General features: G+C 40.5%; 1 protein-coding gene across 2 annotated transcripts in view; it reads left to right on the top strand.

Annotated features, from left to right (window-relative positions):
- The window catches only part of TMTC1 (transmembrane O-mannosyltransferase targeting cadherins 1), a 270,701-nt gene that overhangs the window by 212,362 nt on the left and 31,778 nt on the right, over positions 1-26,561 (top strand). For both annotated transcript variants that reach the window (XM_047066852.1, XM_047066851.1), the window contains 2 exons: positions 5,420-5,563; positions 25,410-25,518. In XM_047066852.1, coding sequence (XP_046922808.1) covers positions 5,420-5,563; positions 25,410-25,518 — 253 coding nt within the window. The remainder of the gene's footprint in view (positions 1-5,419; positions 5,564-25,409; positions 25,519-26,561) is intronic.

Here is a 26,561-nt window from a genome sequence, read left to right as displayed (position 1 = left end):
GAAAATCCAGGAGCTGTTCACATTGATCTTAAAAAAAATAGGTTTGAGCCCAAATGTCCACCGACTGATGAATGGATAAAGATGTGGTATTATATACAATGGAATATTACTTGGCAACCAAAGAGAATGAAATCTTGCCATTTGCAATAACCTGGATGGAACTAGAGTTTATCATGCTAAGCGAAATAAGTCAGTCAGATAAAGATAAGTATCATCTGATTTCACTCATATGTGAAATTTAAGAAACAAAAGAGATGAATATAGGGGAAGGGAAGGAAAGATAAGATAAAAACAGAGAGGAAGGCAAATCATAAGAGACTCTTAAATAAAGAGAACGGCAAACCTTATCAAAATAACACCAGCATTCTTCAGAGAGCTAGAACAAACAATCCTAAAATTTGTATGGAACCAGAAAAGACCCCACATAGCCAAAGCAATCCTGAAAAAGAAAACCAAAGCTGGAAGCATCACAATTCCAGACTTCAAGCTGTGATCATCAAGACAGTATGGTACTGACACAACAACAGACACATAGATCAATGGAACAGAATAGAGAACCCAGAAATGGACCCACAAACATATGGCCAACTAATCTTTGACAAAGCAGGAAAGAATATCCAAGGAAAAAAGACAGTCTCTTCAGTAAATGGTGTTGGGAAAACTGGACAGCAATGTGCAGAAGAATGAACCTGGACCACTTTCTTACACTATACACAAAAATAAACTCAAAATGGATGAAAGACCTAAATGTACAGAGGAAACCATCAAAATCATAGGGGAGAAAACAGGCAAAAACCTCTTTGACTTTGGCCACAGCAACTTCTTACTCAACATGTCTCTGGAGGCAAGGCCAAAATGAACTATTGGGACCTCATTAAGATAAAAATCTTCTTGCAGAACAAGTTACTTGCAATCCAAGGTTTACTGTATATATACTTTTTCTTTTATTCCTTCACTGTATCCTTTGCTGGAATAAATCTTAAGCCATGACAGTAAGAAAAAAAAAAAAAAAAAGATAAAAATCTTTTTGAAGGAAGTGAAAGAAACAGTGAAGGAAACAATCAGCAAAACTAAAGGCAAGTGATGGAATGAGAGAAGATATTTGCAAATGACATAACAGATAAAGGATTAGTATCCAAAATCTATATAGAGCTTATCAAAATCAACACCCAAAAACCAAACAATCCAGTGAAGAAATGGGCAAAAGGCATGAATAGACACTTTTCCAAAGAAGATGTACAGATGGCTAACAGACACATGAAAAAATGTTCAATATCACGCATCATCAGGGAGCTACAATCAAAACCACAGTGAGATACCACCTCACACCTGTCAGAATGGCTAACCTTAACAACTCAGGCAAGAACAGATGTTGGCAAGGATGAGGAGAAAGAGGAACCCTTTCGCCCTACTGGTGGGAATGCAAACTGTTGCAGCCATTCTGGAAAACATTATGGAGGTACCTCAAAAAATGAAAACTAGAACTACCCTATGACCCAGCAGTTGCACTACTAGGTATTTATCCAAATGATACAAAAATGCTGATTCAAAGGGACACATGCACCCCAATGTTTATAGCAACACTATCAACAATAGTCAACGTATGGAAAGTGTCCAAATGTCATTGACTGATGAATAGATAGTGAAGATGTGGTATATATATTCAATGGAATATTATTTGCTAATCAAGAAGGATGAAATCTTGCCATTTGCAATAACATGGATGGAATTAGAATGTATTATGCTAAGTGAAATAAGTCAGAGAGAGACAAATATCATGATTTCACTCGTGGAATTTGAGATACAGAACAGATGAACATAGGAGAAGGAAAGCAAAAATAATATAAAAACAGAGAGGCAGACAAACCATAAGAGATTTTAAATATGGAGACAAACTGAGGGTTGCTGGAGGGGTGTTGGGTGTGGGGGAAGGGCTAAAGGGCTGAGGGGCATTAAGGATGACACTGGTTGGGATGAGCACTGGGTGTTATATGTAAGTGATGAATCACTAAATTCTACTCCTGAAAAAAAAAAAAAAAAGAACAAACTGAGGATTGCTAGGGTGTTGGGTGGGGTACTTTTAAAAAGTAAATAAAGCTGGGGCGCCTGGGTGGCGCAGTCGGTTAAGCGTCCGACTTCAGCCAGGTCACGATCTCGCGGTCCGTGAGTTCGAGCCCCGCGTCAGGCTCTGGGCTGATGGCTCGGAGCCTGGAGCCTGTTTCCGATTCTGTGTCTCCCTCTCTCTCTGCCCCTCCCCTGTTCATGCTCTGTCTCTCTCTGTCCCAAAAATAAATAAACGTTGAAAAAAAAATTAAAAAAAAAAAAAAGTAAATAAAGCTACTAAAATGTGAAAAAAAATAGGTTTGAAAATCACCACTCCACTCTAGTTCAGTGAAGCTTTTGCTGAGATTTTTTAGATAGGGAAGGGAATAATCAATCACTAACAGAACTTTTGTAAAACATACCTGTAGAAGTAAAAGTCAAGATGGGCTAAATTTATTCTGACCATTGATGTAGCAACATAAACAGCCCTTAAATTGTTCATTTTTCCAGTAGAAAATTCCCTTCCTGGAGCCCTCAGTATTGAATTAGACCCAAGCTAATTCAAACCCAAGTTTATTTGGAAAGTAAAAGCACAAAATAACTCTTGTCCTTCTATAGATCTTCAGTAAACAAGAAAAGAGTATGTGTTTGAAGAAAATTTCTGTCTATCTACGACTCAATATAAGGAGTGGTATTTTTTGCTGACTTGGTTATTGAAGAACTCTTTTAATGAAATTCAGCTTTGTTTTATAAATAATGCAGTGCTTGCTTGTGATTAGGTGAACCTAATCGGATACCCAGTGAGAGAGGATATTGCCAGCAAACCCTTACTATTAGGAATAAACAATATTGCACATTTTTCAAGTGGAGGGCTATGAGTGGTACTAGATTAAGTAAACCACTGTAGATGCTAGAAATCCCTTTCCTCAATGGATCAGGACTCTTTGTTAACACCGAGCATCTTCCCTGGCTTGATTCATGGTTGGCAGGGATTTGTGGTTGGCCATGAATCCCTGTCCTAAGCCTCATGGTTCTGCAGTTGCAGACAGGTTCTCGGAGCACAGGACATAAAAAGGCCTTTTCCCTCATAGTGCTTATATCTGTTTCTTACATCTGTTTTTTATTTCCTTCTCACTGATTATTTTTGTTTTTGAGTTTGGTGTGGATTTCAAAAAAAAAAAGGGAGAGAGAGAGAGGGAGAAAGAGAAACATTTTTGTACTCAGTGAAATTGAAAATGCATGACTATTTATTTAAGTGACAGTGGATCATGAGGGAACGTAAAGTTTGAGAAGGTGGGCTGAGAGCCAGTGCCGAGGGCAGTTGCTTGACCGTGCAGATGGGTGCAGCAGGAGATGGGTGAGCCCATGGTGGAAGATCTTATTGAATTTAGACTGTCCTTTCCCATACATAGGTAGTGGTTTCACCTCACATATTTGTTTCAAGGGCTCCCAAGCCTAAAGAATCAAGGAAAAGATCAAGGTTTAAGAAGACAGATGTCCCCGGAAAGCTTTCTGTTACAGCTGGTCAGCAGGGACATGAGAACTGCTCTCACTGCGTTCATTGGACATCCCTTAAATCTTTGGGAAGTCAGAGAGCTTTGCTCAACATCTTCACCTGCACAAAAAAAATAAAAAATCTGTAGAAGAATTTGAGTGCTGGCAGTGATATCCTCTCTGTAACCACTTCTAAAATCATTCTTAGACATAAGCTTCTCAGGAGACTTTTGTGGGTATGTAGTGAATGAACAGGTACAAGAGCATTCTGTCTCTCATCATAGCTCTTGATGTGCCATAGTGGCATCTCAGAGAAAGAGAGCCAAGGACTTGCTGTCCCTCAGGCCAAGGACTTGCCATACTTCAGGATTGTGAAGCTTGGGGTTGTGGGGCTACCACCAGGGACCTCAGGTTGTCTTTGCCTGAGTAAAGGTGACCAGAGATAAGCGAACAATAGTGCCATGTGCAGGCCCAGCATGTTTTCTTTTCCCCAACTTCCTCTCATAATATCTCTCTCCCTCCAACAATCTCTGCAGCCACTGAGAGTAATTAGGGCTTTCCAGCTTTGGGAGGGCATAACATGTCTGTGAAGAGTCCTTGACGGTCATGAGGAGCATTACCTGTAATGTCTTCCTGAAAATACTAGTTCTTAGAGATGTTCATCGTGTTCATCGCTGCTCTAAAAGGGAGTAGGGAAGGATTGTATGGTCAAATAAACCTAGGAAACTTTGGGTTAAGCAAAGGTTTAAAAAGACAAACCATGAGACTTGTCTTGTCAGCCTTTTAAATAGGACCCCCTTCTGCTCCCAAATATAACTGATCTTAGAAGGTGTGGAACAGAGTGGGAGAGGCCAAGCATGTCATTTGATTGTCAAGAGACTTGACAAGTACACATCCTATTTTTATTTGGGCCTTATCTTAGCTTTCCTACATTAACAGGCAGCTTCACAGGCTTATTCTGAGTACTCTGGGTGACAGAGATGGAGTGAACCTCTTAGTCTGCTAAATATTCTGCTCTAAATATAGCAGAAACAACTAAACTATGTAGCTGTGTGGATTTACCTTCTTTATGGTTTTGAGTTATGGAAGTAAATTGATTCCCTTCCCTCCTTAATCAGCATAAATTTGACTTACTGATGTATCCCCAGTCCTCCTTTACATTTGCTTTTGAACATTGGGAATGCCATTTTCACTTCCTTGTGCATTACTTAATTTTTTTGAAAGTGTTTGTCAGGATTTTCATTCTGAGAACTCTCTCAGGCCAGTTGGCACCCAAATTATAATAGGAGGAGAGAAAGGGGGTAAAATGGAAAAAGAGAGCCAAGATGAAAAGCCATTTCGGGAGTAAAGTTTATTTTTATGGGAAAATTGTGTGTATTATCCTTTCCCCATAATGGCAGTCTGACTCATCTTCCAATCCAAATATGTTCATGAAGATGCCCTCATCCAAAGAACCCCCAGCGTCTTATGTACATAGTGGGCATTATATGGGCAGCTGGTCAGCAGTCCTACCAGCCCAGAAACTCAGAAGTGGTGAGGCAATAGGGGTTTTCTGTCAAAGCAAATTGAAAGTAATTGTAGGATCCAAAGGACTAAAATTTGGTTAAACCTGATAGATTTGTATACTGTTTATTTTTGCACCATTTGGGGGTTATTTACATATACCCCTGTCAAATATGTACTTCTCAGCCACATTTATATGCCTGCAGCTGCATACATAATTAAAATTTCACGTGGACAACCCATTAAAATAAAGGAAGAATTCAGTGTTTTGTTTGGGTTGTGACATTCCTAGGGTGGAGGAGGGAGGAAAACAAGCAAATTGTTGTGCCCACCTTAGGAGTTTTTGAACAATCCTGGCTTAATATCTCTAATTTTTCAGGTTGTATCCTCGCCACGCCAGTGCCCTGAACAACCTCGGAACGCTGACAAGAGACACAGCAGAGGCAAAGATCTACTATCAGAGGGCTCTCCAGCTAAATCCACAGCACAACCGAGCTCTTTTCAATCTGGGGAATCTCCTCAAGTAAGTACAAGGTGGACCTTCGATTAGGTGCGCTTGTCATTTTAGGCACCCCTTTCTTTCTCAACACTCATTTGGTCGTGCTTCAGTCCTCTTCTTAGAGTAGGATAATAAACGTTTCCAAGCTTTGAGAAGAGGTCATATTCGTCTAAATTAACTCTATCCCTTATCAGTCAAAGAGAGTATTTCCCTAGAGTGTCTCTCTGGACATGTTAGTTCTGAGATATGTTCACAGATTGTCTGTGGAGGGGTAGGAATAGGGAAGGGCTCCTTGGTCAGGTAAACTTAGGAAATGCCAAGTTAGACAAGGATGACTCCCCTCTTGCAAGAACCTTTAATATCCTAAATGCCCCGTGAATCTTGAAGAAGGCAATATGGAATACGACATTTCCCAATTTTTTTTTTTGGAAAGGTGTTTCCCAGGTATTCCATGAGTATACCTTGTAAAAGTACTTATCCACGAAGAGCAATCTGCTCTAAAACTGTAGGCAAATGACAGAACCACAGCTTGTGTTCAGTGTGTACTAGCAGTAAAAAACAAAGTAAGGTCTGCCTGGACTTAGTGATGGTAAGTCTTACTCTTAGGAAGACCTGCCGGGTATAGTCACCAGTCACCGGGTACTGTCACTGCCCAGTAAAAGGTTGATTAGTGTCACTGAAGACTGAAGCACACAGGGATAATTTTGCATCTTGTCTTTTTATTAATACAGAGTCTTGGTATGTTGGTGATGGTACATCAGAAGCAGAAATAGGATGAAAATGTTTGGAATGAGATTGTAGTGATGCTCGTTAGGATGCTGACAGTCCACACACTTACTGAATTGGTTTCCACGTCTCTAAATTTCTAGAGTGCTCATCTGGTACTTTTAAAGCGAATGGTTTGCTTTGTTCTTTTGGCCTCTCCCTAACAGGATTGTCTTTTTTTTTTTTTTTTTTTTAATGTTTATTTGTTTATTTTTGAGAGAGAGAGATGGAGAAGGAGAGAGAAAATCCCAAGTAGGCTCCACACTGTCAGCTCAGAGCCAGATGTGGGGCTCAAACTCAGGAATTGTGAGACCATGACCTGAGCTGAAACCAAGAGTAACTGACTGAGCCACCCAGGTGCTCCAGCAGGATTGTCCTCTAATTATCTCAGTAACTCAGTGTGATGCAGCTTCTCCACCTTCTTGTTTACTCCTTTAATTTTACATATATAGATAGATAATAGTCCTTTCTCCTAATGTGTGTGTTAATGTGTGTTTTTATCTAATCTCGTTTGGACAGAAGCATTGGGTGGATTAATCACAGAACATTCTAATATGGTATGATGTGATAGATACCATCCTGAATCTGAAGGGTTTTTTTGTTTGTTTTTTAAGTTTATTTATTTATTTTGAGAGAGAGAGAGATAGTGAGAGGGGGAGGGAGAGAGAGAATCCCAAGCAGGCTCTGTACTGTCATCGCAGAGCTGGATGTGGGGCTCGAACTCACAAACCATGAGATCAGGACCTAAGCTGGAATCAAGAGTCAGATGCTTAATCAACTGAGCCACCCAGGCACCCCCTGAGTCTGAAGTTTTATGTTTAGAAATGGCTTTATCCACTTATAGGAGCACAAAATCAAGGAAGACTATACAAAAATAAGTAAATGTGAGGAAAATACACTTAAAATGAAAGAAATAAAACTATAAGTCAGCAAAAAACAAATGTAATTTTTGAATCAGATAATTTATTGTTACAACTTGATACAAATTGAGATTGATGAAAAACAACAACTATGAATGAAATGGTACACACTGTGACAGAAAAACCATTTTATTACCAGTTAGCTCCCATTAAAAATAATAACAAATCAAGAGATATGGGGAAAATGAGTTCTCTGTTATTGCAGATAACTAGTTGCAGGTCAATAGAGTGCTTTTATATTACTCTGCTATTTTTATGAGCTCTTATTTCTTTATGTGAAGCTCTATGGACTCATTTTTTTAAAGTCATTGTTGGGTCTGTTTATGTCCTAACTTCGAGCCCAAGTAACTTAATGGCTGGATAAAGTCCTATCAGTGTCTTTTGGGGTAACTGGATTACATCGTATTGATTTTAAAGACCATATGAGTATTTGTTCCCCCAAAGAGCCAGCTTTAATGACAGTTCTTGTGAGGAATGATGTCCTGCAGTTATGGTTACAATATTGTGCTGAATGGGCCTCTACTTGAAAATAATGGTTAGACGGTCCTTAAATTTCATCTTGCCAAGACCTGAACAAGAGATGCACACTCTAACCTTCCTTTTTCAATTCACATATTATTCCACTATTAGCTTGAATGAGTATCTGTGAGTTAAAAGGATAAGGGATTATTTTTTGGAGCATGGCAATGGCTACTCTTCACAGTAGGAGGGATTCCTGGATACTGAGCATCGGACTTTTTCTCTCTTTGTCAGAGATTTTGTCAAAATCAACTTTTGATGATTATCCAAACCAAAGACAATGCTTTACATTTGTGTAAGACTGTACTTTTCTGAGTGCATGTTTTTTTGAGGAGGCTCTCCTCGTGACTCCTTAAAGTAGACAGGGAAGAAGAGGAAACCAGGGTCCTGCGAAGTTGAGTGCTTTGTACAAAGTCACCATTGTTTGCCTTTTGTTCTTTTCATTTACACCAGAAAGCAGAGTGGCTGTATCTATGTAGATTCCTTTTACAATTCAGTAGAATAAAATCATGCTAATAGCTAACATTTATATAATACTGTCCGGTTTACAGATAAGTGTTTTCATATGCATTATTTAATCTTTAATCTATTGTGAGAGGTATTATCATCTGCATCCCCGTTTTACACATGGAGAAACCAAAGCTCAGAGATCTCATGTGACATTGGCCTAGGCCTTGTCAGACCTAGGACTGAATGCCTGCCCTTGGATTCCTATTCTATTCACTTACCTTGACCCATGCTACCCAAATACCTCTCCAATCCAAGAATTACTTCATATTCAGCTATTTGACAGCATGTGATTGCCTTCTGGGAGAAAGACCCGTCATGGTTTTTGGGGGGGGGGGGGGATAGTGACATTTGTTTACATTATATCCCTGTAGCAGAGAGAGGAAACTCAGAAAATAGAGTTAATCCACATTTAGTTAACTCTGAGTTTCATTTCTACTTAACCTTAATATATGTCTGCTACTAGCAGTGGGTCAAAGACATAAATAAATAAATAAATAAATAAATAAATAAATAAATAAAAATATTTTAAATTTTGTTTGATTTGATCCATTTTGCTATTTAAGATTTTTGCCCTATCTGTTTCTCATCAGGCAGCTAATTTTTTAAATTGTGCCCTTTTTTGTAATCTAGAACTTAATATGCATTCTGAGAACCCAAGCACCTATTTAGGCACAAGTGTTAGATTTGCTCATCGCTGAGAGCAGGGCACTGTCATCATTCCTATTTTATAAATGAAAAGACTAAGGCTTGGAGAAGTAATGTGTCAAGGTCCCTTAGCGAAGTAACAGAAGGCATGGGAATTGAACCTAGAGCTGTCTGACCACACTCGACTGCCTCCTTGTGGCTTGCCTCAAAACTGGGATACAGCCTAGAGCCACATCGCCCAATGGAAATGTAATGACAGCCAGAATCTGTGACTTAAAATTTTCAAGCAGCCATATTTCAGAACATAAAAATGTGGAATTATTATAATAATGCATTCTATTTAACCCTGTATATCCAAAATATTGTCATTTTAGTGTGTAATACGTATTAAAAATTAATTTTAAAATTGAACACGTAAAAATATTACTGAACTAGTGTGTATTTCTTTACAATTAATCTTTGAAACCCAGTGTATGTTTCTTACTTTCAGACTAGTCATATTTCAGGTGTTCAGTAACCACGTGTGGTTAGTGGCTGCTGTATTGCACAGCATAGACCTTTATTAATGACTTTGACTTTGAGAGAAATTAAGTCTTTGTCCAGGCCAGAAGCTCTAAATAAAATGTGATTCTGTCAGACCATCCCAGAAATCGTGTGGCACTGAGGACAAATGTCACTTGAATTCTTGGAATTATATGACATATAGCTTTAGACCTGTTCATAGCAATAGATTTCAATGAATGCTATCCAAATATATTTGGCCTCTTTCATGACCATTTCACTGGACTTTGAAGCTAATTTATTATGATTCTGTGCAGCATATGTACAGTGTGACAGATTGATAAGGAGCAGCTATCCATGCCAGCATTCTTAATTTATATTAATTATTGTTGGCTTTGCTTGAAGCCTAAAACATAAAAGAAAATAGGCAAGATTAGCATAAACTTTTCATGGTTGAAAAGAGCAGAAGTCCCTGATGGCTCAAGAGAATATAATCGGATATTTACATTCAGGGCGTAGGAAAATATTTTTGTGACTGCTTGGGGAAAATAGCTGCTAGTGTTTGTTACTGAAACAGAATATGAAAAGACCCTCTTAAAGAATTATATAGCATACCTCCCTCATTGCCAGAACTACTTTCTATTCACATGAGAGGATTTGGGTGTTAATGGGTATTATAATAAATATTATAATCCAAATTTAGAAGAAAGTGAAATGGGATATCCAGTAATTGAACTATATATAAGTTGAATTTGGGAAAAAATACGTTTGATTTTCTTTAGTCTGGTCCTTTAGAAAATTAAATTCTGAAGAATAAAAGGACATGGAAAGAAGGGTGACCATTATCTTTGAATAAATTTAAATGTTTGGGATAAATTTCTTTATAGCTTTGATACTAGCTACACCACCTTTTATTTTATAAAAAGGAATTGATACATTCAAGATGGTAGTTCTCTTCTCTCCTTTTCAACTGAAGCCTCTGGGAATTCAAAATGCCAGCCCATTGGATAAAGAAAAGCTTTTGGAGTTCCTTTCCGCTACATTAGGATGTCAGCTTTGGGTGGGCAAGTTCTGCACCCTTTCCTTCTAGTGAAATCTCACTCCTTGCCCCCACTGCCATAGTGATGTTAGTATTCATGGTACTTCCAACCTTATTTATGTGTAGTCTCAATCCCATTACAGCCCCTCCCCAACTTAATCAGTCACCCACTTCTTCTGCCAGCTTTTCCCCTAGACCCTCTGGTTCTACTCTACCTTGGGCACCCACCAACATGGCCATGCCATGGGATTTTTACACAGACCTTTTTACTTTGTATCACCTAAATTCTGATGTTCCTCTTTGACCTTAACCTCTTACCTCTCCCCCCTCTCACCTTTCACCCTCTGTCGTCCCTACTAACCCTCTGATGGGGTCATGATTTTGACCTGCCACCTTCTAGCTCTTCTCTGTTCAGTTGTCTTCTTTAAAAAAAATTTTTTTACGTTTATTCATTTTTGAAAGACAGAGACAGAGCTCAAGCAGGGGTGGAGCAGAGAGAGAGGGGGACACAGAGTCTGAAGCAGGCTCCAGGATCTGAGCTGTCAGCACAGAGCCCGAAGTGGAGCTCGAACTCACCAACCACGAGATCATGACCTGAGCCGAAGTCGGATGCTCAACTGACTGAGCCACCCAGGCGCCCTCCAAGTTGTCTTCTTTTAAGACCTTAGTATTGTTGTGCCTTCCACGACCAGTGTTACTCCCCCCTTACTCCCTCATTCCTACCGACCCTGCTCTTCTCCATTATTAGAATCTCTGTTCTCTCTGATTTTTATATTCATAATTTATAATCTCATCTCTAATTTATCTGTTTCACTCATGCATGTGACATCAACATAGACTCTTTCACACCTTGACTATCATTTACTTGCCTGACCAGGCTCCTAACTCAGTGTACCCCATTGCCTGCATTTTGCTTTCTGTAGATCAATATTTCTCAACTCGTTTTCATTATTAGCCCCCACCCTCACCCTCGAAGCCTTTTAAAGCATTTTTTCCTAATCACCTCCATCCCTAATGAATACTCAAGAATAAGATTTGTTACATAGGGGTTGAGCTTTGGGAGACCACAAACCATTGTCCTATCTAATTTTATTTTTTATATGTAATCTAATATTGTTTTCACAGCACTACCTCCAATCCAAGAAGCAATTTTCACCTCTGTCAGGAATGTATGCTCTAGACTGTCATGTAATCTGTCAAGCGTTAGGGATGAAAAACAAAGCTAACAAAACTCTGAAGAGAGCATTGTGAAACCAAACAGGGTCAGGAGTTAAAGCTGCTAGAGATTCATCCCTTATGATCCTATAATATCTCCTTTTTTTTTTCCTTTTCCTAATACATGTATCCTTCTTCTCCTCCTCCGTGTTCATAAACACACGCAGAAGATGACATCATCCCTTACTTTTACTAAGAACATTCAAGTCATTCAGGGTCAATTTTTTCAGCTTCCCTTCTTCCTATCTTAAAATTCCCTGCATGTCGACAGACTATCTCTTCTTTTACTCTTCCAAGGGAGGAGACACTGTCTTGCCTCCTTAACAAGGCCAGTGTTTACATCTTATTTATGTGTTGTTTATTTGTATTTTTTTTAGGTTGTGGCATAATTACCATGGAAAAAATTCACAAATCTGTATTTTGACAATTCTATATACTTTCATAATTACCTCCAGGATAACATAGAACATTCCCATCACTCCAGAAAGACCCCTCGTGCCACTTTCCAGTAATTTCTCCCCCCTCGAGGCAGTCATTCTGATTCTTTTCACCATAGATTAGTTTAGCCTGTTTTAGAGCTTCATTGAAAGTTGATCCTTAATATGTACTTTTTGGCTTCTGGATATTTTTACTCATCATAGTGTTTTGAGTCTTATTCATGTGGTTCCATATTACATTCTTTTATTGCTGAGTAGTATTCCATCGTGTTAATATACTGTAATTTTGTTTATCCATTTTCTTGTGGCTGAATACTTGGTTTGTTTGCAGGTTTGAGTGATTATGAATATTCATGTTATGACTGTTCAGGTCCCCCAGTCTTTGTACGTTCATTTCTTGTAGGTGAACGTCTAGGAGTAGAATTGTGGGTAAGTAAATGTATCTTTAATGTTTTAAGAATCTGCCAAACTGTCCTTTAGAGTAATTGTACCACTTGCACTCCTATCAACAATGGTAAGAGATCCATATGCTTCGTACCCTAACATTTGGTATTGTCAGTCTTTTTTATTTTAGCCATTAGTAGGCATTAGTGCAAAATCCACATGTGTTCTTGATTTTATTTCTTTCCCCTTCCCCCATGCATTATTGTGGGCTGTCTCTTAGGTCTTCAGATTTTTCCCATTCCACAAATTTCTGTATCCCACTCCCCCACACAAGGTTCCTCCAGAGAATCTTTCTCAGTTCAGCTATTCCCTCAAGCTGTTCTCCTAACTCTTTCTGAAATTTCTCTTGTCAGTTGGCAAGAGTGGTTAGCATTTGGTGCTTCTCCTTCCTCCTCACCTGTTCGTTCAGCTCTCATTCCCCTGATGTCTCTGAAGTGAAGAATATGACAATGTTGGCCTCCTCCTGTTTTGAAGCTCTTTATTTCATCTTTTCCTTCTATTTCTAACATCTGCTCCTCTCCCACCTTCCTTATAAATTGAGGGGTGCCTGAGAGATTCACTGATTGCCCATTATGTACACACACAGAGTCCAAATGTCTTAGCATTTAGGACTTTCCATAAATGCTGCCACTTTCCTCCATCTTTCCTACCACCCTCCCATGCCGTGTGAACCGCAGTGCATAGCCGCACTGGCCTCTTGTCAACGAATGTGAAATACAAGCCTGCAAACTTCATTTGAGGGAATATCACGGAGGTTTTAAAGTGAGAACTCTCCTAGTGTATCTAAAATATGGTTTCATTTGCATTTTTATCTTCCGTTCAATGTTTGCACGAAACTGAATTATCTGGGAAATAATGAGAATGTTTACCTATTTCCTCAAGATTTGAAAGTTATTTGTGTATAAACAGATTGCTAATTGTTAAAATATTTTTCTAAGTATCTCTCCCCCACCAAAGCTCTATTCATTCATGCTGGGATTGCTAAATGAATTGAGCATGAGTGAGTTGTTTTAAACCCACAGTATGGTTTGCCAAGAAGCTTCCCTTTCCTCAATCCTTTCTTTGCTGTAATGGCTGCAGTAAACACTGGTGAGGCCAGAAGACAGTCTGTGCAGGAAGCACTGTGAGGGAGAGCAAGCTTTACGGGACCCCTCGTTTTATTTACATTCTCTTAAAGAATTGGAATGTTTTTTCTCTCCCTGCATAAATATTTCTGACAGAGGGTAACTAAACATGCCAGACTGCTTTGTCAAGTGCTAGAGTATCCAGCCGTCCCCCCTGTCCTGAAAATTATCCCCGCTCCTTTAAGCTTCACAAACGTTCCCTGCCCCCATTTGCAGTCTGGTCTCCTTAAGATCCTGTGCCAGGTGCTGACTTGGAGCAGCTCTTCACTGGAGATGTAGCTTAAAGAAGGTACAAGTCAATTTATAAGAATAAAAGAAATGAACAAGGAAGTGTTGAATCACTATACTGTACCCCTGAAGCCAATATAACACTATGTTAACTAACTGGAATTAAAATAAAAACTTGAGGGACGCCTGGGTGGCTGTCGGTTAAACGTCCAACTTTGGCTCAGGTAATGATCTCACGGTTCATGAGTTCAAGCCCTGTATTGGGCTGTGTGCTAACAGCTCAGAGCGTGGAGCCTGCTTCGGATTCTGTCTCCCCCTCTCTCCGCCCCTCCCCCACTTGCACCCTGTCTCTCTCTCTCTCTCTCTCTCTCTCTCTCTCTCTCTCTCTCTCTCTCCAAAAATGAATAAACATTTGTAAAAGTTAAAAAAAAAACTTTCGAAAAAGAGGGAAATGAGGGTAACCATTGGAAATTTCTCCTAGCATGCATTATGTTACCTTAGGGGACCAAACATCTCAATTTTTTGATCTTAAATCCAGTAGATCAATTTTGTCCTGACACCGAGGCTAAATTTGGAATGTGAGTTGTTAAAGATCGTCAAAGGCTTTCAAGTCTATCTTTAGCCCTGTGTAAACCAGGAGGGGAAACTCGAAGGGCAGAAAGAGGAATATGCATGTTCTCTACTTACCTGTGGCCTGCAGGGTCAGGCCAGGAAGCTCCATGGGGACATGAAGCTTGCCTTATAGTCTTCCTCCCGTGTTCCCCTCCCTCTAGGACCCAGCCTGCTGCTTTCATACGGTACCACCTGTCTGCCGGGAAGCATTGCAGGGCTCTCTGCCCCCAACTTTTCTGCTACCTCTCCTCCAACAGGTGACTAGCCTGTGAATAACTGACACTTGAATGATGAATTACTAAGCTCTTCCTCAGGCCTCACACACCTGCCCGCTCAGGGTGGGCAGGGGACAGGCACTATCACTCTCCCATTACAGACGGAACCGGGCCGCCAGGGTTGGGAGCAGTAAGCTCTGTGAAGTGGGAACTCAGTAGCCAGCACTTTCTGTTACATCTGTCACGCTGTGTCTGCATCTCTCCTCAGGACCAGGGGCTGTAGAACTTAGTGAGTTTGGATCTATACACCGTGTAGCAGTGTGTGACCTTGGGAAAACAATGTTATTTTTTGCTGCCTCTAATTACTCACTTACAAAGTGGAAATAATACTGTGACTTCTTTTCATGAGTACTAAATATGAGAATGCATATAAGTACTTAACATAGGACTTAGACCCCATGAAGACGAAATAAGTTTTAGCTATTATTAATTATTAGCCCAGGGACATAATTTCCCACTGCCAATTTGAAGCTCAGCTTCTTGGTATGAAATTAATAATGAATCAGAAGTAGATAACGCATTTTCCACCCCTGCAATTGAACAGCTTTGGGCAATATTCAACCTCCTCGAGACTCAGTCTCCTTTTTGAAATAAGGGGTGGGAGCAGGCGATCCCGTAAATCTCTGTAGCTGCAAGAATCTGTGGTTTTAACTATGACTCCAAGTTTCTGATCTCTTCAGTGCAGGGGAAGAGAAAGACCAGAAAGGAACTTGGAAGTCCCTTTTCTCTTCAGATGGAGTAGAAGCACTGGGACAGCATTCTGTTTGTGCTGAGAAGTAAATTGTGAGGCATCCGGTGGCGATTCCAGATGGGAATCTAGCGGAAACGTTGAGGAGCAAGTAGAGCTAACATTTACTGCATCTGCCCTCGTGCCAGACACTTCTCCAAGCCTGTGTGCCTTTACTGCACCCTAACAGGAGCCTGGGGGGTAGGGATCCGTGTGCACGTTTCACAGGTTTGGCCACTGAGGCTCGTGGCGGTAGAACATCTAATCCAGGTCCTACAGCTAACAGATTAGCAGATTAGCAGAGCTGGGATTTAGACAGCAATCAGCCTGAGCCTAAAACCAGGAATGTGCATTCATCAATTGCATCACCACAGTGACCCCTTGTCTATGGGGTAAATGAATCCTGGCTAAATCAGGCTATACTCAGCTGTCTTCTTCTCCAGGTACCACACTGGGAGCATTGTTTCTATGCATTCCTTCAAATCATGGAAGGGCTTAGCAGAGATATTGTGTGAGCTCCGAAGTGATGCTGGCTTAGGAGTATTTCCCTTCACTTCCTACTCACCTTCGTGCACTCGTGGAACAGAACTGGCTCCGTATGTGCGGGGGCAGGGGCACGATGGGGCAGGCATCCTGCTTTGGGGTTCAGGGCAGCCACCTCATGGAGCTGATCAAGATATCAAGAGCCTTCTATAGCAGTGAAAGGGGAGGGATCCCAGATGAACATTTCCTCAAGACCTACGCTGTGCCAGCTCCTGCATGAGGTCTTTTACGTGAACTGTGTCTCCATCTCTGCTGCTCTGTAACTAGATAGCGTCAGAACTTTCCACCATTCTGTTCCTCAGTTTTTAGCTGGGGAGAGAGGTGTTAAAGGCAACCAAAGATTGACCGCTCGCACCGCACAGCGTGGGCACCCTAACTGCCTCCCAGCTGTGGCTGCATTGACCTCAATCTAATCCTGCAAACCCACCTGTGTTGCGGAGGGTGTGAGGTACAGGTGATCTACTCTCTGAATGCTAATTACAGTGATCATAGTTTTGAATTGAAGAAAAAAATTTCTTCATCACCACATAATATGAATCTGTTCTCCAGACAGTTTTCCTGTGTGGCTTCCATAAAAACTCAGTTTTTATGTAGAACTACTAGCGTGAACACCAGTAAACTAGATACTCTATTTCCAGGGCATTGCCTAGAGATGTGCTCAGTAAACCTGAACATAAAAGAGGCTGCATAAAGTAAGATCCAATAGAACCATAGAAAATACCAATAGTAGAACCATAGAAAAATGTATGCATTGAAAAGATCATCTGTCAGACATTTACAACTTGACTTTTACAATTCAGTTTTTCAGAAGAGCTGGTCAAGCCTATATGTTCCCCCCAACCCTAAAAAAAAATCATCTTTTTTCCTTTGTGAAAGACATCATTTTGGGACACAACCACAACACAACACTCCAACAATGGAATAGAAATTAAGGGAGCTCCCCAGCGCTCCCAAGTTCACACGGTGGTTAATGGGAAATTTTACTGCTGCCAAGTGGATTGCCAATTCCATTTATTTCTGTTGCTGGCATTTCCTAAATTCTCCCAAAATGTCAATACTTTTTCAAAGCAAGCATCTGCTTTTAGTTTAAATGAATATGTCATGAGATTTTAGACAGGAATCCAAAAAGTTTTCTAAATTGACAAACTTAACAGGTCCTTAATTACTAAAAGAAAATATGGTGAAGCCTTATTTGCTTTTGCTAAATATCTGTCATTGAGATGGAGCCAGGAAAGTGAGATGATGCAAATGTTTTTACTTAACACATGAGAAAAACAGCCCCACTGCTATATAACCAAAGGGAAAATTCCCTGTGAAGCTACAAATGTTTAATGGCAAAATTTGCACATTATGAGCAAGATCTAATTTCTACTTAATGTTTCTCTCATGAAATCAATGATGAAGATGTTATTGGTCCCGGGAAGCCCTTCTCAGGACTTTTAGCCTTTTGGAAGGTCCTGGGGGGAACTTGAGAGAGTAGAGTTTTGCTTGCAGATTATTAGGAGATTTTTATTTATGTTGTGATGCCCGCATGGAGGACACAGAAACTAAGACTTGGATGCGGAATAGAGGCATCCACAACTGAGCTTCGATGACAGAGAAACCGCCTCTTCCCATTGCAGTATTTCTCAGTGCCCCCTCCACCTGCCCCCACTTCCAGCCTCCCCATCATCTGGCCAAATCAACTGGCCACTGTGACTGTGTCTTTGGCTCTGATTGTCCCCGGGGAGTCTTCTTTCTTCCTAGCTTTCATCATCCTCTTATATTTCGCCTTATATCCAGGATCAATTGAACAGGCAAATCCCACACAGAGCCAGGGCAGAGTTTCTTAAAGCATAGGCTCAAGACCGCCCCCCTCAGCAGAATCACCTAAGGCGCTTATTAAGAATATTGATTCCTGAGCCCTAGCCTGGACATACTGAATCTTAGGAGGCCTGGGATTCTGCATCTAACCGAACACGCAATGATTCTTAGGCACTAAAATTTGAGGACTGCTGATCTAGGGGAAAAGGGAAGACAAAATATTTTAGATCATCGGTCATCCACTAGTGCAGTCTCTTGATACTTCCTTATTTGGTGAATAAGGAAATGGAGGATGCTGAGAGCAATAAATATCACCTGATCCCGGACAGTTTTTTTTTTTTTTTAATTTTTTAACGTTTTTATTTATTTTTGAGACAGAGACAGAGCATGAATGGGGGAGGGGCAGAGAGAGAAGGAGACACAGAATCGGAAGCAGGGATCCCGGACAGTTTTACCAACTCCCAGCTTCTCTTACCTATGTAAGGATCCCTAATAGTTCGACCAGTGCCAGTTGAACCCCCTAATGGGAGCTCTGACAGACCTTAGTGCGACATGAGTTTCCAAAGGGATTCAGACTGTTCATTTCTGTGACTTCTAACCGAAGGTATGCCCATGGGGTATGTGCTAAGGTTTGATTTTATCCGTTTACTCACCAATTACGGGCTACGTAATTCAAGCTTTTTCTATGTAATTCAGAGAAACAACCTGTGGACTTGGTTACTTCAATCACATGCTTGGTCAGTTCAGAGGCAAATGTTATTTCTATATTTTTCCCCTTTTGAATCAACCTGTCAATTTAGTCTGAACGGCTAGCAGAGTAGTCCTGTATAGATGGGGCTTACATTGAAAATGGGCTTCTGATTTCCCAAAACTGCTTATGATGGATCCAAAATGAATGTATTAGTAGGTTTTTTGTTTTTTTTTTTTTTTAAATTTTTTTTTCAACGTTTATTTATTTTTGGGACAGAGAGAGACAGAGCATGAACGGGTGAGGGGCAGAGAGAGAGGGAGACACAGAATCGGAAACAGGCTCCAGGCTCTGAGCCATCAGCCCAGAGCCCGACGCGGGGCTCGAACTCACAGACCGCGAGATCGTGACCTGGCTGAAGTCGGACGCTTAACCGACTGCGCCACCCAGGCGCCCCTGTATTAGTAGGTTTTAATACTGGCCCAGGGGTGAGCTGTACTGTGGGAGTACATAGTAATTCCCGCTATTAAGAAATTTTATGATGTCTATTTGAAATCTTCTGCCTCTTTTATATCTTTTCATACGGGGATAACTGTCTAAACCTTTCTTTTCTAAGAAGCTTTCCTGGCTTTACTGAGGAAGAGGCTCGGAATTGCTCCTGATTCTTTCTTGCCCAAATATTCACCTTTAGCAACCACCCCTAAAAATTCAGACCCACTCCTTTAAGTGGTTCGGGCATCAGCTGAGTGGATTCGGAACCATCAGCCTGCAATTGCGGTCTTTTCAGCTTGGTGTTTGCCTTTGAATGAGGTTTCCATGGGTAGTGACTGTTTCTTACAAGTGTGATTGTACATTTAGGGCAACATATTCATTTGGGTATTTAATTATGATTTAAGTTGTATTAAAAATCTATTATGGTATCAGAGGGAAAAAACACTCTGGTGTCTAGCTCTTGATTTTTTGTGTATAGTTTGAAATGTAGACGTATATTACTTTTGAGGAAATTTCAAAAAACACTACATTCTCCTTGATTTTAAAATTAAACGAAGAAGAGGGAGATAGGTTTTAACGGGTGATTTTGGAAACATTGAACAAGCTAGTAAAAGCCAAAATATATATATAGTACCTACTGTGTATCTCAGACAGAGGGAGGTCTGATAATTTGCCCAAAGAAACACAGCTAGTAAATGGTAGGAGAACTTGAAGGCAGTCTATCTGGTTTTTGAGTCTGTGCTTTTTTTTTTTTAATTTTTTTTAATGTTTATTTCTTGAGAGAGAAACAGAGTGTAAGTGGGGGAGGGGCAGAGAGAGAGGGACACACAGATCTGAAGCAGGCTCCGGGCTCTGAGCTGTCGGCATGGAGCATGACGTGGGGCTCAAACTCACGAACTGGGAGATCATGACCTGAGCTGGCGTCGGACACTTAACTGACTGAGCCACCCAGGCACGCCTTGAGTCTGTGCTTTTAACTGCTATGCAGAGTTAAGGTAGTGAAGCTGCTTTAGCTGTGCCTGGTAAGTAGGAAGTGCTCAATAAATAAAAAACTGTACTTGTAATTTTCTTATGCTTCTAAAGCTTGAAATGCTTCTGTCTTCCTTAGGATTGCTTCTCTAATATTGAAAGAGCTGTAGAAATGGAGATATAAAATGAATGATTATATTACCCACCTCTGTCAAATTTGATTAGAATACCAAGATGCTTATTTAAGGTTTACAAAGATCTAGGAATAAAATAGTAAAACCACATTTATAAAAATTAATTTAGCAATTATTGAATTTCTACTATGTACAGGTCACTTTACTAAAATTATTTAACTTCTACTGTGTACAGATCGCTAGTATAAAAGAAGTAAGGTTAATAAGACATGGGTCTTGCCTGTGAAGGAGCGTAAAACCTAGTAATGGTCCCAGAGTGCCCAACATTTAAGAGAGTAGATGCAGAAGTGTTGAGGGTGGCCTGTCCACGGAACGGGACACATGTGAAGTTCTGAATTAGAATCCTGGTGTCACAGTAGCTGTGTGCTGGAAGGCACATCACTTAGCTCTCCAAATCTCAGTTTATTCGTGTTGGGGTATATATAGTTGCTGGTATTGTTTTCTAAATCTTAAAAATGGAAATACTGATGCCTAATTCATTATACTTAGGGAGAATTAAAATGAATAATGCAAAAGAATCACTTACGGGGTCCTTAGCAAAGAGTAAAGGTTCAGCAAACAGCTATCAGGAAATGGGAAGCCTTAACAACTTGCCCACATGGCCACTCCCTGGTGGACAGACACTCCTTCCTTGGGAGGCAGGGGCAGGGGTGCTTCGCGTGCTGCGCCAGGGTCTTGGAGAAGAAAATGAGTTGGAGCTCAGTCACCCTTTAAATATTGACCTGAAGAACAATGGGCAGCTGCCCCTTTGGAGGCCATAACAGGGCTTCCAGACGGCTGTTCCCCTGCCATCTTTTTCCTTACAGAGATACATAAAGAAAACTATAAGAAAGGTAGCACATGTATGTTTTCTAATTTTGTTATATGTTTAGTAGATCTGATGAGGGATCATGCTTTGAGCTTGTGAGTCAGCTGGTGATAATCCATTGCACAGGGAAAACATCATTGAGTGGAGGGGAGGGGAAAGCCATCTGTGAAGTGTCAGGCATGAATACCAGGCTGAGAGGCCACGAGACCTATATGAGGCCTTCCTTTTCACTTGGGACCAGGGCAAATCACTGAGGCCTTCTGAGTCTCATTTCCCACTAGTTTACGTCAAGGAGGATGGATTATAGCCATAATTCTCAAATCTGAATGGCTGTCATATTCATATGGAGAGTTTCCTCTTAAGAAGCCCAGCCTAGGGGCGCCTGGGTGGCGCAGTCGGTTGAGTGTCCGACTTCAGCCAGGTCACGATCTCGCGGTCCGTGAGTTCGAGCCCCGCGTCAGGCTCTGGGCTGATGGCTCAGAGCCTGGAGCCTGTTTCTGACTCTGTGTCTCCCTCTCTCTCTGCCCCTTCCCCGTTCATGCTCTGTCTCTCTCTGTCCCAAAAATAAATAAACGTTGAAAAAAAAAAATTAAAAAAAAAAAAAAAAAGAAGCCCAGCCTAAGAATAAAAAGGTCTTTTAAGAAGCACCTTAAGTGATTTTAAAGTACACTGAGGGTAGAAAAGCAACGGAGTCGGTTATCTCTCAGGTTCTGTAGGATAAATGCCAAAGTCCACTCAGTCTGGCTGGACTAGTGTGTACCTGGTTATGTTTGGAATGTTGGTCAGAACCATATTATGGAAGATTTTAAACGGTCTATCTGTATGCAGCAGGGCATTAATGAAGATTTTTATATAAAGGAATGGGTTGAAAGCAGCGCTGTAGAAAATATGTATTTGTCAGTTATCTGCGTGTAGTAGAAGGAGAAGAAAGAGGGGACTAGAAGCAGGTTGTGAACTAAGGTGTTAGCAAGCAAAACTGAGTAAGGTGTAGTCTATTCAATAGAATTATAGTAATATGGTCACTGATTTTTAATTAATATGAGGCAGTTAGTAGAGAAACATGGGCTGTAATGTGGATAGGAAAAGGGATGCCTCTGAAACCAGAAATGAGTTGAAGTGAAGTTCAGTTCTCACGTGGTAATGTATGACCAAAGAAAGTACTGTTGAGATTAATCCTCTGTAAGTTATTGTGTCAAAACCACATCTATTTCACAAGCCCCCACCAAAGGCTGAGCAAAAAGAGAGACTACAGAAGAAATGCCCCTTCTTACCATTTCTCTCCCTTTCAGAAACAAAACAACAACAAAATTATTGCTTACCAATTCCTCGGGCTTTTGTAAAAACGTTTAAAAATATCTGTTAAGGTGCCATGTGCCTGACACCTGTTGGGGTCTAATGACTCTCAAAGGCTCCCAGGGGAAAGCAGAATCATCCGAGAATGCAGAGCCAAGAGGAAATGTCCTTTCTGCCTGGTCTTTGCATCTTGCAATACTCCTGTACTAAACAAAATTACATGATGAGCTGTTTTTCTGAAAATGTGTCAGTCCCTCAAGAGAATAATAGAGATACAGCTTTTCATAAAGAATCAAGCTCCCTGGGGCACCTGGCTCAGTTGGTTAAGCGTCTGACTTTGACTCAGGTCATGATCTCACGGTTTGTGAGTTCGAGCCCCACTTCGGGCTCTGTGCTTACAGCTCAGAGACTGGAGTCTGCTTCGGATTCTGTGTCATTCTTTCTCTGCCCCTACCCAACTTGTGCTGTCTCTCTTTGTCTCTCAAAAATAAATAAATGTAAAAAAAAAAAAAAAGAATCAAGCTCCCTGTGAATAACTGTGATGCTAACTTTTCCACTGTGTCATATGAATGGTAATGGACAGCCTCAAGTATTTAGATTCCTAGATGTCATTAGTGGTCATTAATCTCACTGAAATCATATATAAAAAGTTTGAGTTGCCGTTCTAACTGATGTGAGCCTGACCAATGAGAATCATTAAATCTTTCCTGTCAAATTGTTGTGGGTTTTTTTCCTGCTGATTTTGAAGAATATCCAAGCTCAATTATGTCCCGGGGAACTCAATCTTCAGCTTTAATTTCCTAAATCCAAATCTTTTTGTGGATTTTGGGAGGATTTCCAAATTAATGTTAATAAAGATTTATGAAATCCTTGGCAAAAGAGTTCTGCTAAGCATGAGATCAATAGTCAAATTATCAAGATTAAAAAATGAGCTTTACGTTACAAGCGCCCGTGGAAGAAGTACCTCAAGGTATATTCTAGATTAAAAACGCAAAGTATGTAAACATCCTGGACTTCCATAGAGCCTAACAGACACTCTTTAAATGTTTGTTGACTAAATGATTGAATCAATAAAAAAAGCAGCACTAAGACAGCTGTGATGCAAATTTCTTATAACCCTGCAACTTTCAAGCCACATCCCAAAGATAATCCACTGAAGGACGCAGGTGTTTCACCTTGACATCAGGGGCAGGAGTGTGCATCAGGAAGAGCCCGGTTAGCTCTGCCCCCAGTAAGAAGAGGAGTGCATGGACAGCCACCTCCCTTAGGAAATGGCTAACACGTAATAGATAATGATAGATGCTTGCTAAACCCAACAGTTAAATGGAAGGTCTTGGCTGGAAACATGTCTTTTTTTTCAAGGTCTATGATAGAAGACTCCTTTCTAGGTAAAATTGCCTTGTAGCATGCTGCTTCTAGTACTTGGAACTGACGCTTGTGGAGTCAATATTAGTTTTTCCTCTACAGATCTTCATCCTACAGAGACTGAAGCCATAGGGGGCTTGCAGCAGGAGCTACACTGCGCTGTCTTTGCTAATTTATGGAGCAATTCTGCTGAAATCTCAGTATGCTAACAAATTACCAGAGAATCTTTTTTAAATGTAGGGTTTGATTCAGGAGGTCTGAATGGGGCCAGAAGCTTTGCATTTCTAACAAGCTCCTGGTGGTGGTGATGATACTGGTCCAGGACTCACACTTGGAGCAGCAAGGTCATGTGAGGTGGGTTTCTAAGTAGTTAGAAGAAGCAGATGTGGTGTGAAGAAAAAGCACTGGATCTCGACCCAGAAGACTGGTTATATGAACATGATGAGTCACTTGACTTTTCTGAATCCACGTTTTCTCATTAGAAAAATGAATATGATAGGACAGTAAACACCTGCTGTGTGGGATTGTTGTGAAAATTTATAATGTTATGCAAAAATTGACCAGAGTCTATATGGTACATTGCTGAGTGATTGGTGACCCTAAATAGTGAAAACATAGGCACATAAATCTATAGTGGTAACTGGTAAAGATGGGGGACTCTTAAGCTGTGTGCTTTCTATACTACCAGGGATTCTATTTTTTATTCCACTGCTTAGCAAGTGTCCAGTGTTTGTGAGATTGTATTTGTAGCAAAGTTGATCACTGCCACTGTATATTTTTGGCTTCAAAATGTCGATATCAGGATAATGACCCGGTGTTTCCCCCATGGCACTTGCAGGAAAGAGAACTGCTACCCAAAACATTGGTAATAACTTTGGGGCCTCGAGTCTTCTTCGAACCAGAAATAATTACTTTCAAGAAAAGACTAAAATGGAGAAGACAGAACCAGCCCAGATTTTCGATGAAAATGTGAGGAATAAAATAGCTGATTGTTCTTTGCCAGCCAGTAGTCACAGTATCTCCTAACTTCATAAATTATGTATAAATAGATCCCTCTTCAGTGTAAAAGCAAAGGTTCACATGAGCAGTTTGGCTGGCTTGTGCCTGACGGGTGGCTCGGCCACCGTGGCACCCAGCCTGTATTGGTACAGCTCATCCTCCAGGGGCTCAGCACGTCGTTCACATCATTGTAAACCGGCTCCCTCGAGTGCCTCCACATTGCTCCTCTGGTGGTCAAGCTTTCTGGTTAACAAACTTGTAACATATTAATATCTTTTTTTAAGTTTATTTATTTATTTAGAGACAGAGAGTGGACAAGGGGCAGAGAGAGAAAGAGAGAGAGAATCCCAAGCAGGCTCCACACTGTCAGTGCAGAGCCCAACGCAGGACTCAAACTCACGAACCAGAAGATCATGACCCGAGCCGAAACAAGAGTTGGACGCTTAACTGAGTGAGCCACCCAGGCACCCCAAAACTTGTAAAATATTAAATAAAACTCTCAAAAAGTGTATAGCAGGAAATAGAAGGTAGAAAAATCAGTGAATAACCTGCAGCATCATTTACACCTCTTTCCACTTAGAATTCAGAGACAGAAACTGTTAGTACCTTGAGACAATCTAGTTTAATTCATTTGCAATGTAATCCAGAGGGAATCAGTAATCTTTGCTAAAAGAAATGAGATTTTACATCTAATCAGAGGATTTAAACACAGTGTTATTAAAAGATGCTGTTTTTTCCCTCTTTATGACCTCCAGGTCCCAGGAGAAAAAAGAAGAGGCTATCACCTTATTGAAGGACTCCATTAAATACGGTCCAGAGTTTGCAGATGCATATTCAAGCTTAGCTTCATTGCTGGCCGAGCAGGTAATTGTTTCCTTTGAACTTCACATATTTTTTTAAAAAGTTTATTGTTGAGGAGTACCTGGGTGACTCAGTCAGTTATGTGTCTGACTCTTGATTTCAGTTCCAGTCACGATGTCACAGTTCATGAGTTTGAGCCCCACATCGGACTCTGTGCTGACAGCATGGAACCTGCTTAGGATTCTGTTTCTCCCTTTCTCTGCCACTCCCCCACCTGCCCTCTCTCTGTCTCTCAAAAAAAAAAAAAAAAAAAACTTAAAAGTTTTTGCTGTTGAATATATAAATTAATATTACCCAGATTTTGGTACCAATGAGTCAGTTTGTAACCCCATATTGAGCAACTAATTTCTGTGTCTGTTTTCTTCTTGACAGAAATTATAAGCCTGGCTTCTTACCCCAATACTCTCTGTGTACTGAAGGTAGCCTTTAGACAAAGAGTAGGGGTCATTAGGGGTCATTCATGTATTCTATATCACTTTGGGGCAAAATCTCTCAAGAATAATACACGGTATTTGCTAGTTTTATTGCTATTTCTTATATTTTTCTGGGGACTTGCTAATGGAGTCAGATCTCCAAACTCAATGTGGAACCAATTACTGATAATAGATCCTGTGTCTCAATACCTGTTAAAAGATCGCAGAGGCTTATAGAACAGGCTCTGAAGAGATAACATTTCTCATGGTATACAGGGATATTCTTATTCCCCTTCTCTCTTCACTTGTGTCTAAATGATTGGATACTATTTTTCAGTGTTCTGGATGCATGCCCCCTGCTAAGGGGAAACAAGCATAAACTGTCTTCTCTAAATTGATGATGCAGTTTTGTTGACACACATAAGTGCCCTCAATAGACAGTGGATTCTGCTATCACACAATTGGCCAGATTGTCTTTAAAATCAAAGTCAACACCTTCAAAAGATGCCCTGCAGCATTCAGTTGGCTGAAATGTAACGAATGATTTGATACTGATACATGATTTGATATCAGTTACATAGATGTGCAATTTGCATTGAAAAAATTTTGGATGTTTCAACAGGAAGCAAATTT

Source organism: Lynx rufus, unplaced genomic scaffold (assembly GCF_022079265.1).
Source record: "Lynx rufus isolate CCGP_SWC_20201006 ecotype Redwood Valley unplaced genomic scaffold, mLynRuf1.p SCAF_7, whole genome shotgun sequence".
In the NCBI taxonomy this organism is placed as follows: Eukaryota; Metazoa; Chordata; class Mammalia; order Carnivora; family Felidae; genus Lynx; species Lynx rufus.
Note: the sequence above shows the minus strand (reverse complement) of the source record. Positions and strands in the feature narration are given on the sequence as shown.